The 16188-nt window shown below is 41.9% G+C and overlaps 1 protein-coding gene across 1 annotated transcript; it reads right to left on the bottom strand.

Annotated features, from left to right (window-relative positions):
* Positions 1-4938: 4938 nt before the first annotated feature.
* On the bottom strand, positions 4939-6626 carry LOC308315713 (neuropeptides B/W receptor type 2-like; the record flags this gene model as incomplete). Its single annotated transcript, XM_080763830.1, has 2 exons — positions 4939-5178; positions 5865-6626. 2 exons carry the CDS (start codon positions 6624-6626, stop codon positions 4939-4941), a joined length of 1002 nt encoding a protein of 333 aa, XP_080619956.1.
* Between the last annotated feature and the right edge of the window lie 9562 nt (positions 6627-16188).

The following is a 16188-nucleotide window of genomic DNA, read 5'->3' as shown; positions in this document are numbered from 1 at the left end:
ATTGAAAAGTGCTCTTTTGATTGATTGATTGATTGATTGATTTAAGTATTCATTAACAGTTTGCAGAATTACAGTACATTTCAAGCACAACTCAATACAAAAGCTGTATTTGTATCTTCTTCTATGCGACAGTAGAATCTGTTCTCCTATATGGCAGTGAATGCTGGACCCGTCGGGGGGGTAGGACCAAGGGATTTGGGATTTGTTTTTATACATTTTGGTATTTGTTTATAAACATTTGTGATTTGTTTATAAACATTTGTGATTTATTTATAAACATTTTGGGATTTGTTTATAAACATTTGGGATTTATTTACAAACATTTGGGATTTGTTTATAAACATTTGGGATTTGTAAGTCTCATGGGGGGGGTAGGACCACTACCAGTTGACCTGTAGTAAGTCTCATGGTCGGGGGGGTAGGACCAAGGGATTTGGGATTTGTTTATAAACATTTTGGTATTTGTTTATAAACATTTGGGATTTGTTTACAAACATTTGGGATTTGTTTATAAACATTTTGGGATTTGTTTATAAACATTTGGGATTTGTTTACAAACATTTGGGATTTGTTTATAAACATTTGGGATTTGTAAGTCTCATGGGGGGGGTAGGACCACTACCAGTTGACCTGTAGTAAGTCTCATGGTCGGGGGGGTAGGACCAAGTCTCATGGGATTTGGGATTTGTTTATAAACATTTTGGTATTTGTTTATAAACATTTGGGATTTGTTTATAAACATTTGGGATTTGTTCATAAACATTTGTGATTTGTTTATAAACATATGTGGCCCCCACCTAGCTTCTTAATTTTGATCTCAAAGTGCACCAGATTGAAGCATTTTCATGGCAAATTTACAATTTTTATCCGGCGTGGCAAAGCAGGAGGGGGGGGGGGGGGCTCTGTAAAATATGTTGCCTAGGGCCTCAAAAGGCCTAGAACCGGCACTGCCCTGAAGCCAACTCTGCAGAAGGCTCTAGAATGATACGTGCAGTGCACAACATCAACAAGAGTACACATTTTACCAATGAGAGTCTGTATGCTGGAATATTCAGGGTGAGCGACAAAATAGCAGCCAGGAGAATGAGACTTACATGACACTGCCAAAGACACCAGGAGCTGCCAGCCAGCAAACTTGTGCTGTGGGAACCAACACATGGGCACCGGTCACAAGAACGTCCCGGGAGGCAGCCTTTGGTTCGACATAGCATTGGTCCGACCCGATTAAGGTTGTTGAGGGATGCATTAAAACGACCGGATTTTCCCAGAGGTTAATTTCACTGATGTGTACAACCTTTATTCAAATAGTTTCATTTGTATTGGAGTGTGAAGCTTGAGGTATAGGTCATAATCGCTTCAACGTGATGCTTGGGTGAGATGAATCGTCTGGGGAAATTATGCCTGTCAGCATGGCCCACCGTTTAATGCTGTGGCCAAAATAATTATACACATTTTCTATGGTATCATAAAACTGCTTGAGCTCTGTGTATGGTCCTATGTGGCCCTAGTGGTGTTTTGGTCTGTGTATAATCCACTGTGTTTTCCAGTGCTGATGATGGATGGTGGGAGTGGCAGTATAGAGATTGGAGGCGTGTCGTGGAGATTGTGACACACCTGGGCCAGTATAAAATCACCAACCAGTATAAAAGGAGAGGGAGAACTGCCCACAAGCCAGACAAAGTCACTATAGTCAGATAAAGTTGATAGTCAAAGTTACTTTAAGCAACTCAACTCATATAAACCACTGTCCAAGTATCCCAAACCATTTGCCTGCATACTGTTTATAAATCAATACATTGAAACTGGGACTAGTAGAATATTTGTACAATGAAACTATAAGTATACGCTAGAATGCTATATGTCTATACATAATATGCTATCTAAATTACATATTTCAAACTTTGCAAGAAAGATCTTTGAGGCTAGGGCAAGTGCCCTGTTGCCATTTATTCCTCTACAAAGGGAGAGAGATGGAAGAGAGAGGTGAGAAAGAAGACATGAAAAGAAAGACAAGGGGGGGAGGAGAGAGGAGGATAATAGTAGTGTTTGTTGACTCTGAAGAGGAGAGAGAGAGAGAGGATGGAAATGGGATGGGAGGGAAAGTTATAGGTGGTTTAAGGAGGGCGAGGAATGACAGATGGTATATCAGAGTGGAAGGGAAAGAGAGGAAGATTATGGTGAAAAAGAAAATTGTGAAAGAGAGAAAAGTGTATTTTTTATTATGGAAGAGAGGACGGAGCGTGAGATAAAGAGAAGATGTTGAGATAGAGCAATTCTTCTCAATGAATGATGCATTTTAAAATGTATATTTCATACACATACGCAAGTATTTATGTTGTTGTTGAATGTTGTACACATGACATTGTGCTATGTGGTGCTGTTCCCAGTTCTCCTGACATTCCTTTTGGCAAAATACTTTCAAACAATTGAACAAAAATGATTGTAGTTAGTTAAGTGGTTCATTTTCAAGCTCACAATGAATGCATTCCATGACACGTTGTGAGCCTGCAGTAGATCTTGTATTTTTGTGCAACATCATTATACAACGAAGTATGAAATGGGAATTAAGTGGTTGTATTCTGTTTAATTGTGTTGATTGAGGATGAGAAGGCTACACTGAAAAGGATATTCTGATTGGATGTTCAATTTCTTGCACCAGAAATGTATATATCAGTGTGTTTTTTTTGCACTTGCCTAAACAGTCTTCAGGCCTCTTTGGACAGTGCAAGTGGTGCGTGCCAATTATGAGATTTTCTGACTTAAACCACGGAACATGAGTCACAGACTCACCGTGGGACTGTACTTGAAATCAGGCACTAGGAAATTATGTGATCGCTAAAACACATCACCCATTCACTCCCATTCAATAGGATTTAATTTAAAACACATCACCCATTCACTCCCATTCAATAGGATTTAATTTAAAACACATCACCCATTCACTCCCATTCAATAGGATAAAACACATGACATCACCCATTCACTCCCATTCAATAAAACACATCACCCATTCACTCCCATTCAATAAAACACATCACCCATTCACTCCCATTCAATAAAACACATCACCCATTCACTCCCATTCAATAGGATAAACACATCACCCATTCACTCCCATTCAATAGGATAAACACATCACCCATTCACTCCCATTCAATAAAACACATCACCCATTCACTCCCATTCAATAGGATAAACACATCACCCATTCACTCCCATTCAATAAACACATCACCCATTCACTCCCATTCAATAAAACACATCACCCATTCACTCCCATTCAATAAACACATCACCCATTCACTCCCATTCAATAGGATTTGTTCACGTGGGTTTATCTCTGCTCTGTATCATTATTCTTCTTGACATTTTTATGCGCAAATGCCCAGCAAACGGCACTGTATTTTTCAACGGTCAAGGGATTGATTGTGGTGCACATAATTATTCTGTGACTAAGGTACGGACAAAGGTAAAATTGCTGGCACTAAATAAATAATTATTTACTCTTGGCAGTGGAAGTTATGCTTCAGCAACAATGGTCTCCAAGGAGTCCTTATCGCGAAAAATGAATAAATATAAATGTCCTCATATCTCTTCTGAAAGCAACGATTCTGGGCACAATGCAGATGACCTTCTCAATGTCGGTAGCTTGTAAGGGTGGCAATCTGAGGAGCAAACCTTGTTTTGTGTTGGTTCTTGTGGTAAATGTCTCTGGATAATAGTGTCTAAATGTCACTAAAGATTTCAAATGGAAGCACTTAATTCCCATGTGGCGGTATTCTTACCGTTACTGGGGTGAAATGTGCTTTCAGTAGAGATAATAATAAGTATGTGTGTGTGTATGTACATGTACTTCAAACCTGTGCGTGCGTGCGTACGTGTGTGTGATTAGTGTGAAGGTTAATGCACTGTAATGCACTGAACACATCGCTCATGCATGCTTTGATGCTCAAAACCAATGTTTGATGTGTCACATACTTTCCCAATGGAGTTGTGGTCCATTCGATCATTCCTCATGCTGCGTTCACACGGGCACTCGGGCAGATGCAAAGACTATAGTCTACCGTTTTGTCAATGGAAGCCAGCGATATGAAGATACAAAGATGCAAAGTACATCCGATGTTTGTAGCTGCTGCAAAAGCTACAACAGCTACAAAGCTACAAAAAGGTTGAGCTGGTTTCAACTCCAGCAAAGCTACAAATACACTGTGTGTAGCTTTGTATCTTTGTATCTTTTGCATCTGCCAGTGTGAACGCAGCATGACTCCCAGAGTGATCAAATTTACATTTTGGCTTCTAGTTTGAAAACAATCACACCCGTGTGAGTGAGGGGCGCTCTTGTCATCATACATCATCACATTCCGGCCAATCACATTTGGCGTCCTCAGTTTACTGTTGTCACTTTTTGAGTGGTGCAACCACTCCAAGGAACAGCAATGTCCGTGTTCACCTATGTGACTATGAGCACTAGTATGACTATGAGTACCAGTAGGGGCGCTGTTGTGCCAGAAACACACAGAGAGAGAGATAGTGCTGCACTGTTGCCTGCTAATGAAAGAGAGAGAGAGAGAATGAGAGAGAGGGGGGGCGGGAGAGGGGAGTTGCACCACTCAGGTCACACGGTGTGATTTTATCCTCGAGGCCAATCCGTCTGATCACTTGTGGCGTCCTCACTTTTCTGTCCTCACTTTTTATCCTCAATACGTACATTGCTCAGTCAATCGAATCATCACCATGGGGTACACACAAACACACAAAGCTGGCCATATAGGAGGGGCTGACGCCCCTTAACAAACAAACAAACAAACAAACAAAAACTGTCTGAGGTGCAGGCAGCCTGCATGGCCCATCCAGGCCCGTCTGCCTTCCATCTTCAGTATCTAGGCCTATATAGTGTCAACAGGTCTTTGTGGCTGCAGTGCATGTTCATCAGTCCATTCACGCCGGTCTGCATTCGAGCATCTTCTTGAAGGCTTTCCTGAAGCTGTCGTCCAGGAAGGCGTAGAGGAACGGGTTGAGGCAGGAGTTGGCGTAGCTCAGGCTGGTGATGAAGTAGGAGATGCCGATGAGGAGCGGCGTGGTGCGCAGGTCCGTGGTCAGCGCCACGATGGTGCTGAGGTGGAACGGCGTCCAGCAGAACAGGCACACGGCCAGCACGATGAACACCATCACGGTCACCTTCAGTGCATCATGGGAAAAACCTTGTCAAATGTCTGACGTCGAAATAAATTAAAAAAGGTCTTCTGAAAGAATATATATAATTATGTTAAAATAGCAGACCTACAAGCTCGTAGTGCGCCACTCGGTGGCGCGCTATGAGCTTGTAGATCTGCTGTTTTTCAATAGTTAAAACACCAAAAGGGGTTCCCGTACAGAATGGGTTAAGGAAAAGTATAAATACTACAATATAGAAATACGTTACAAGTAAAAGTCCAGAATTGAAAATGTATAAGCCGATACAAAGTACTCTAGAATGTCCCATTTCAAGTTTTCTAACTTTTGAAAATAGCAGATCTACAAGCTCTAGTGTGTCACATTACAACGTATACTGTGCATGAGCTTGTAGATCTGCTATTTTCAAATGGGCAAAATGTATACTGAAGTGGTTAATGTATGTTTTGTAATAATAATACAAATATACAAATTACTATAGTAACTAAAGTTTTCAAATCATTGTAGTGGAGCAGGTTAAAAGGACAATAATTGCCTCTGAGATGTAGTGGAGTAGAAGTAAAAGTAGCCTATACTCCCTATAGTATTGCATTATGGGAAATACTATATAGTAATGTAGGCCTACACATATAAGAATTTAAGTACAGCACTTAAGTCGAGTACATGTACTTAGTTACTTTACACATGGTCACCTTCTTCTTGGCCTTGTCCAGCGCCTTGCCGTTGCTGTTGAGGTTCATGTTCCTCAGCTTGTAGAGCATCATGGTGTACAGGATGCAGATCGTGGACACGGGGATGGCGAAGCCCAGGATGAGAGTGTAGATCCGGCTGGCTTTGAACCACGTGCTCTCGGGGCTGGGGAAGCTCAGCACGCAGCTCTTCCTCTCCGTGTCGTCCGGGCTGATGTAGACGCCGGCGAACACGGTGAAGGGCATGACGATGAGGATGACCAGCGCCCACACGCACAGGGACACGATCTTGGCCGCCCTGTAGGTGCGGTAGGGCATGCGCTTGGAGCGCACCGTGGCCAACACGACCAGGTAGCGGTCCACGCTCATGACCGTGAGGAAATAGATGCTGGAGAAGATGTTGTAGTGGTCTATGCTGAGGATGATTTTACACAGGACATCCCCAAAGGGCCAGTAATTGAGCAAGTGCTCGGCGATGTTTATTGGCAGCACCAAGGTGAACAAATCGTCCGCTATGGCCAAGTTCAGGATGAACATGTTCGTCACCGTTTTCATCTTGGGCGCCTTGAGGATGACATAGATCACAGCGGTGTTGCCCGTCAGTCCCGCGGCGCAGATGACCGAGTAGATGACCGGTAGAATGACGTACAGGTCCGCGTAAAAGTAAAACTCTGGTGGCGGGATGCAGTTCGGGTCTGTGCTGTTAAAGTCCACGGAGTCGTTGCACACCGGCGGAGAGCCAGCGGGGATGGACACGTTTTCCATGTTAGCCTATATCTGTTCCGCAGACTTCCAGTAGCCTAGTAATCAGCACTTCACAGAGTCCTTAGCAGACGGGGTTAGACGTTATGGTTCAACATGGGTTGTCATGCTGTGACTGACAGGAGTAGCCTACGGCGTATGCATCCTCATTAGTCTCCATTTGTTTTTGTTTTTCAGTTCCTCTACCGCCTCTCGTCTCGCTCTCTCACTCTCCCGTTGTTTTCCAGGAATGTTTATGTCTAAAGTAGAACTGAGAGTCATCTAGGGACGCAGGTGCTTGGTTTGAAGGCATTCTGAGCCTTCACGCTGGATGGTGAGAGACGGTGCCACCGTTTTACGCACGGGTTGCGCATCACACAGTCTATGAAGAAGCAGAGAGATGGGGCAAAATTAATGAAAAATAAACTTTCTGACTGAGATGGAGTGCGTTTTCAAGTCAAGGCTGTATTTTATTTTTATTTTTTTATTATTAAAAGTCAATGGTTTATAATTGGAGATAGGGCGCAAACCTCAAACGCACAATGAAACTCTATATTGCATATCAATTTGAAATCGAATTGCCTCTTTAATTAAATACAAAAACACACTCATGTCCACAAATGGGTACGGCTATGTATTTGTAGGCTACACATAGATAATATTTAAAGAATCACGATTTCTCTATTAAAACTTGAACTTAATATGACTCCTTTACATCGAGTTTACATTAACATCATTAAACGTTGTCTCTAGAGGGGGATAACTATATAGGCCTATATATGGAGGGACAAAGATACTTGCATGACAGATACAAAGAACATGCTGGTGTCTTTCTTGTCCTTACTTACCGCGCTCGAAATGTGCTCTTCTTCTTTCATCCTCTCCCCAGCTTTCTGTCAGTCTCCTCTTCGTGGAACGAGAAGTCGAGAACTACTGCGGCTGACGTCATCCCACCCTGGAAGTGCGCTTAAACGTGTGTGTGCATGTGTCACTGTGTGTGTGTGTGTGTGTGTGTGTGTGTGTGTGTGTGTGTGTGTGTGTGTGTGTGTGTGTGTGTGTGTGTGTGTGTGTGTGTGTGTGTGTGTACTCCAAACTGGGTAGCCTATATACTTTTGGTTCATATTCAACATATTTAAAAAATGAACATATTTAAAAATGTTTAAGTATAATTTTCATTATAATATATAAAATATAATAAGACCAGCTGAGACCGGCTATATGGACATCATGGCTCGGCAAGGCTTACATTTTGAAGATAACGATTTCAAAAAAATCTAAAATCTAAAAAATGACATATAAGTTTATAACTGATAAAAAAATTGCCTGCATGCCTGCCAGTGCCATCATCGGTGGATAGTTTTGGTCATTTCAAACAACATTTCAAACCTTTTATTTTTATGCAAGAACAATGGCTTCTATTTCAGCATGGTAACTTTCCGGGAAGAGAGACGCTGCAGTTCCAACATAGAATCTCCATTGATGATGCCATTGGTAGGCAGGTTTCTGCCCCCTCCCACAGCCCACCAATGACATACAGAGCGAAATTGTGGCATCTTAATAATGAGCATTAGTGAGGCTAAAGAAAGATACATTGAAAAGTGCTCTTTTGATTGATTGATTGATTGATTTAAGTATTCATTAACAGTTTGCAGAATTACAGTACATTTCAAGCACAACTCAATACAAAAGCTGTATTTGTATCTTCTTCTATGCGACAGTAGAATCTGTTCTCCTATATGGCAGTGCATGCTGGACCCGTCGGGGGGGTAGGACCAAGGGATTTGGGATTTGTTTTTATACATTTTGGTATTTGTTTATAAACATTTGTGATTTGTTTATAAACATTTGTGATTTATTTATAAACATTTTGGGATTTGTTTATAAACATTTGGGATTTATTTACAAACATTTGGGATTTGTTTATAAACATTTGGTATTTGTAAGTCTCATGGGGGGGGTAGGACCACTACCAGTTGACCTGTAGTAAGTCTCATGGTCGGGGGGGTAGGACCAAGGGATTTGGGATTTGTTTATAAACATTTTGGTATTTGTTTATAAACATTTGTGATTTGTTTATAAACATTTGTGATTTGTTTATAAACATTTTGGGATTTGTTTATAAACATTTGGGATTTGTTTACAAACATTTGGGATTTGTTTATAAACATTTGGGATTTGCAAGTCTCATGGGAGGGGTAGGACCACTACCAGTTGACCTGTAGTAAGTCTCATGGTCGGGGGGGTAGGACCAAGGGATTTGGGATTGGTTTATAAACATTTTGGTATTTGTTTATAAACATTTGTGATTTGTTTATAAACATTTGTGATTTGTTTATAAACATTTTGGGATTTGTTTATAAACATTTGGGATTTGTTTACAAACATTTGGGATTTGTTTATAAACATTTGGGATTTGTAAGTCTCATGGGGGGGGTAGGACCACTACCAGTTGACCTGTAGTAAGTCTCATGGTCGGGGGGGTAGGACCAAGTCTCATGGGATTTGGGATTTGTTTATAAACATTTTGGTATTTGTTTATAAACATTTGGGATTTGTTTATAAACATTTGTGATTTGTTCATAAACATTTGTGATTTGTTTATAAACATATGTGGCCCCCACCTAGCTTCTTAATTTTGATCTCAAAGTGCACCAGATTGAAGCATTTTCATGGCAAATTTACAATTTTTATTCGGCGTGGCAAAGCAGGAGGGGGGGGGGGGCTCTGTAAAATATGTTGCCTAGGGCCTCAAAAGGCCTAGAACCGGCACTGCCCTGAAGCCAACTCTGCAGAAGGCTCTAGATGATACGTGCAGTGCACAACATCAACAAGAGTACACATTTTACCAATGAGAGTCTGTATGCTGGAATATTCAGGGTGAGCGACAAAATAGCAGCCAGGAGAATGAGACTTACATGACACTGCCAAAGACACCAGGAGCTGCCAGCCAGCAAACTTGTGCTGTGGGAACCAACACATGGGCACCGGTCACAAGAACGTCCCGGGAGGCAGCCTTTGGTTCGACATAGCATTGGTCCGACCGGATTAAGGTTGTTGAGGGATGCATTAAAACGACCGGATTTTCCCAGAGGTTAATTTCACTGATGTGTACAACCTTTATTCAAATAGTTTCATTTGTATTGGAGTGTGAAGCTTGAGGTATAGGTCATAATCGCTTCAACGTGATGCTTAGGTGAGATGAATCGTCTGGGGAAATTATGCCTGTCAGCATGGCCCACCGTTTAATGCTGTGGCCAAAATAATTATACACATTTTCTATGGTATCATAAAACTGCTTGAGCTCTGTGTATGGTCCTATGTGGCCCTAGTGGTGTTTTGGTCTGTGTATAATCCACTGTGTTTTCCAGTGCTGATGATGGATGGTGGGAGTGGCAGTATAGAGATTGGAGGCGTGTCGTGGAGATTGTGACACACCTGGGCCAGTATAAAATCACCAACCAGTATAAAAGGAGAGGGAGAACTGCCCACAAGCTCTTTTGCCATTGTAACAGACACCACATGCTGCTGAGACCCTGCTTTCTGTTTTCCCAGTGAAACAATACTAGACAGACAAAGTCACTATAGTCAGATAAAGTTGATAGTCAAAGTTACTTTAAGCAACTCAACTCATATAAACCACTGTCCAAGTATCCCAAACCATTTGCCTGCATACTGTTTATAAATCAATACATTGAAACTGGGACTAGTAGAATATTTGTACAATGAAACTATAAGTATACGCTAGAATGCTATATGTCTATACATAATATGCTATCTAAATTACATATTTCAAACTTTGCAAGAAAGATCTTTGAGGCTAGGGCAAGTGCCCTGTTGCCATTTATTCCTCTACAAAGGGAGAGAGATGGAAGAGAGAGGTGAGAAAGAAGACATGAAAAGAAAGACAAGGGGGGGAGGAGAGAGGAGGATAATAGTAGTGTTTGTTGACTCTGAAGAGGAGAGAGAGAGAGGATGGAAATGGGATGGGAGGGAAAGTTATAGGTGGTTTAAGGAGGGCGAGGAATGACAGATGGTATATCAGAGTGGAAGGGAAAGAGAGGAAGATTATGGTGAAAAAGAAAATTGTGAAAGAGAGAAAAGTGTATTTTTTATTATGGAAGAGAGGACGGAGCGTGAGATAAAGAGAAGATGTTGAGATAGAGCAATTCTTCTCAATGAATGATGCATTTTAAAATGTATATTTCATACACATACGCAAGTATTTATGTTGTTGTTGAATGTTGTACACATGACATTGTGCTATGTGGTGCTGTTCCCAGTTCTCCTGACATTCCTTTTGGCAAAATACTTTCAAACAATTGAACAAAAATGATTGTAGTTAGTTAAGTGGTTCATTTTCAAGCTCACAATGAATGCATTCCATGACACGTTGTGAGCCTGCAGTAGATCTTGTATTTTTGTGCAACATCATTATACAACGAAGTATGAAATGGGAATTAAGTGGTTGTATTCTGTTTAATTGTGTTGATTGAGGATGAGAAGGCTACACTGAAAAGGATATTCTGATTGGATGTTCAATTTCTTGCACCAGAAATGTATATATCAGTGTGTTTTTTTTGCACTTGCCTAAACAGTCTTCAGGCCTCTTTGGACAGTGCAAGTGGTGCGTGCCAATTATGAGATTTTCTGACTTAAACCACGGAACATGAGTCACCGACTCACCGTGGGACTGTACTTGAAATCAGGCACTAGGAAATTATGTGATCGCTAAAACACATCACCCATTCACTCCCATTCAATAGGATTTAATTTAAAACACATCACTCATTCACTCCCATTCAATAGGATTTAATTTAAAACACATCACCCATTCACTCCCATTCAATAGGATAAAACACATGACATCACCCATTCACTCCCATTCAATAAAACACATCACCCATTCACTCCCATTCAATAAAACACATCACCCATTCACTCCCATTCAATAAAACACATCACCCATTCACTCCCATTCAATAGGATAAACACATCACCCATTCACTCCCATTCAATAGGATAAACACATCACCCATTCACTCCCATTCAATAAAACACATCACCCATTCACTCCCATTCAATAGGATAAACACATCACCCATTCACTCCCATTCAATAAACACATCACCCATTCACTCCCATTCAATAAAACACATCACCCATTCACTCCCATTCAATAAACACATCACCCATTCACTCCCATTCAATAGGATTTGTTCACGTGGGTTTATCTCTGCTCTGTATCATTATTCTTCTTGACTCTATACATTTTTATGCGCAAATGCCCAGCAAACGGCACTGTATTTTTCAACGGTCAAGGGATTGATTGTGGTGCACATAATTATTCTGTGACTAAGGTACGGACAAAGGTAAAATTGCTGGCACTAAATAAATAATTATTTACTCTTGGCAGTGGAAGTTATGCTTCAGCAACAATGGTCTCCAAGGAGTCCTTATCGCGAAAAATGAATAAATATAAATGTCCTCATATCTCTTCTGAAAGCAACGATTCTGGGCACAATGCAGATGACCTTCTCAATGTCGGTAGCTTGTAAGGGTGGCAATCTGAGGAGCAAACCTTGTTTTGTGTTGGTTCTTGTGGTAAATGTCTCTGGATAATAGTGTCTAAATGTCACTAAAGATTTCAAATGGAAGCACTTAATTCCCATGTGGCGGTATTCTTACCGTTACTGGGGTGAAATGTGCTTTCAGTAGAGATAATAATAAGTATGTGGGTGTATGTACATGTACTTCAAACCTGTGCGTACGTGTGTGTGATTAGTGTGAAGGTTAATGCACTGTAGTGCACTGAACACATCGCTGTCATGCATGCTTTGATGCTCAAAACCAATGTTTGATGTGTCACATACTTTCCCAATGGAGTTGTGGTGGTCACTGATACTGTACGTGCGTTGCTTAGGCAACATATAGCCTATGACATGACATGCACATGCTTTTGGAAAGTCCCTCAAGAGATTTCACACCTGATCATAATGTAATTTGCGCATGCACAGGATACGTAGTGTAGGTGTCGCATGTGTGCGTGACAAAAGGGTATTATTATAGGCACACGTACATGTGCATGTTCGTGTTCGCTGCTATTTCTGCTGGATATTCGAATAGGGTCGCTATCTAGGCCGGGTTCATAATAGCTGAATGTCAATGGCTTTTCAAAAAATGCTGGCGTGAATTAGATCCTAATTTTTCAATACATGCTAGCGGGCTATAAGTGTTAACACAGACATCAAATAAAGAAAACCAAAACAACCACCAAACCTAATCCAAACCCATGTGAAATGTGTGCACTACACAAACTCACACACAACTTACTTACCATACTGTAGATCCTGTAGTCTCCTTGCTTGCTCACGTGGTTTCATTTTGTGCATAGGCCTATAGCACAGCCTCCCTCCCTTATAGTTTTCCCTGTTTCTTTTTTGTTGCCCCACTTTGTTTATTGTGTTGCTGCATCTGATCTTGTTTGGTTATTGTTCATATGTTGTGTAGAGCCTCAAACTAGGCTTTACAGCAGGGCAACAGGGTTGTACATGTTTGACGCGTGCAGTAGTGTGATTAATTCAATGCCCAGATGTTTGTCTTTCTTTCGATATGTCAATCCATTTATTGTATACTCAGCAGTAGTAACATTTGTAAATAAACTGAAACTGTTAAACAAACAAACGCACTGAAACTATAATGACCACGCACGGTCGAAAACTGTCTTGTCTTCCCCTGTCGCACCTGAGTGCCATCAGAGGGACAGGTACTTGAGCGTTTCCAAGACAACAATCATCATGACGTCATCGTACAGAGAGACATCGTTAACTTCATCATTAATTGTAAATAAACAAAACAAATAAACAAAAAAGCATTTTGGCTCCAACACACCGGCCCCTAATTGGGAAAGGCAGGATGCCGTGAGCAATTCAATTCAAATAAATAACAAAGGGAGTCAATAATTCATACAACACTCAAACCCTCTGCTTCGTGGATCAAGCACAGCTTGGTTACTGGTCTGTCCAGTGTGCTGGTTTTGGTTTTTACCCTTGCAGAACGCACTAATCCTTTCCTGTCAGGATATGTTTCCAAAATTCTTCCCAGCAGCCAGGAACCACGTGGTGCTGTCGCGTCCGCGATCAGCACTATGTCTCCAGACACAAGACTTCTCCTCTCCTTGCTCCACTTCTGTCGCTCTTGTAGCAAGGGTAAATACTCCCTGAGCCAGCGCTTCCAGAAAAGGTCAGAGATGTACTGAACCTGTCTCCATTTCCTTTTGAGGTAAAGGTCAGACTTCTCAAACAATCCTGGTGGAAGAATTGGCATCCTTTTCATGGTGAGAATGTGATTGGGAGTGAGAGCTTCCAAGTCATTGGGATCTCCAGACAACTTTGTTATGGGGCGATCATTAAGAATGGCTTCGATTTCACATAGCACAGTTTGAAATCCCTCGTCATTCAAGGTTTGCTGGTTTAGAACTGATGTTAGTATTTGTCGAATCATCCGTATGATGCGCTCCCATGCACCTCCATGGTGAGATGCCGTTGGTGGGTTGAAGCTCCATTGAATTCCTTCCTCCAGGAATGCAGACTGAATTTTGCTTTGATTTAAAGCCGCCAGCGATTCCTTTAACTCTCTGTTGGCACCAACAAAATTCGTTCCATTGTCAGACCTTAGATGAGAGATTGGTCCTCTTCTGCAAACAAACCTGCGTATAGCATTTATACAGGAATCTGTATCCAATGAGTAAGCAACTTCCAAATGGACTGCTCTACATGCCATACAGGTGAAAATGACACCATAGCGTTTTTCAAACGAACGCCCCCTCTTGATCTCAATTGGGCCAAAGTAGTCAACTCCAACGTTGGTAAATGGAGGAAGATCAGCAACGATGCGCTCTAATGGCAAGTCGGACATCTTCTGCTCACCCAACTTTCCTCTGTGGCGTCTGCAGAACACACAGTCAGACAGGATCTTTCTTGTAGCTGCGTTGGCACTAGTGATCCAATATTTTCTCCGCAATCTGGAGAGAACATGGTTCCTTCCGCCATGGCCCACTTGTTCATGGATGTGCTTCAGTATGAGAGTGGATATATGGAGGTCTTTTGTGAGGATAACAGGATGCTTGGATTCCTCAGGCATTGCTGCCCTACTCAGCCTCCCTCCAACTCTAAGCAAACCATCCTCCAAAATGGGGTCCAGTTTATAGATGGGACTGTCTTTCTTCACTTCACCCAGTCCAGATGTCAACACAGCAAGTTCATCTGGGAACCTTTGCTGCTGAGTGAAGCGTATGATGGCAGATTCAGCTGTGGAAAGATCATCTGGCGTTAAATGCTGGCCTCCCAATGCAGCTCTAATGCGCTTCATTTCCAGTTGAACCTTTTCCGCATTTTCCTGTTGAGCCTTTTCCGCATTTTCCTGTTGAGCCTTTTCCGCATTTTCCTGCCTCAGCTGGTTTCTTTTTTGACTCATGTTCAATAGAGTCCTCCTGAATTTCAGGATCCAAGCAACTGACCTCTTTAACCTTTTCCAGTCAGAAAAGTAGGCGATCAGTTGGTGTGTGGCACTTGGTGTATCGATTATTACTGCGTTGCTGGTGAGATCCTTCTTGACCTCAGGGTCATCAGCAGTAATATTAAACTCCAAGGTACCATCTATATCTGGCCACTCCTCCTCCGGTTTCCATAGAAACTGAGGGCCTTCAATCCATCTTCTGTCAGTCAGCAGATCATCCACCTTTACTCCTCTTGAGGCTTTGTCTGCAGGATTCTGGGTAGTATTAATATATCTCCACTGGGTGACATCAGATGTTCTTCGGATGGCAGAAATCCTGTTTGCCACAAAAGTGTGAAATCTCTTGTCTTCATTTCTGATGTATTTTAGAACTGAAGTGCTGTCAGTCCAGAAACAAGATTTCTCAAGGCAAAGCTGCATTTCTGCTCTGAGCATGGAATCAACACGAATGGCTAGAACAGCGGCAGTGAGTTCCAAACGTGGAATGGTGACATGCTTTAGTGGGGCCACTCTGGCTTTACCATGCATGAAAGAGACATGCGTTTTGTTGCTGTTGTTCCATATCTTCAGATAGGTCACAGTGCCATATCCACTTTCACTGGCATCAGCGAAATGATGTAATTGCCCAAGAGTGGGCTCTCCAAAATCTGCCAGTTTGAGGCACCTTTCAACTTCAAATGCCCTCACTCTTTCCAGTTCTCCCAACCACTTTGTCCACTGCTGTTGGAGAATTGGGTGAATCTCATCGTCCCATCCATAGTTCCTCCTACACATATCTTGCAGTATGAGCTTGGCTGGAAGAGTGAGTGGGGCAAGAAACCCCAACGGGTCGTAGATAGAGCTGACCATGGATAAAATCCCACGTCGAGTGTGAGGCTGTTCTTTGAGTGCTAATTTGAACTTGAAAGTGTCCGTCTCGACACACCACTGAAGTCCAAGGGCTCTCTCAACTGGCAGTTGGTCTCGGTCTAAATCCAATTCCTTCAGATTCTTGGATCTTTCTTCCTCTGGAATGGATAGCAGTACTCCACGATTGTTGCTAATCCATTTGGTCAAATGGAAGCCTCCTCTT

This window comes from Protomyctophum bolini (genome assembly GCF_963924005.1).
Source record: "Protomyctophum bolini genome assembly, chromosome: 5".
In the NCBI taxonomy this organism is placed as follows: Eukaryota; Metazoa; Chordata; class Actinopteri; order Myctophiformes; family Myctophidae; genus Protomyctophum; species Protomyctophum bolini.
The sequence above is the reverse complement of the archived record's forward strand: the minus strand, read 5'-3'. Positions and strand labels throughout refer to the sequence as shown.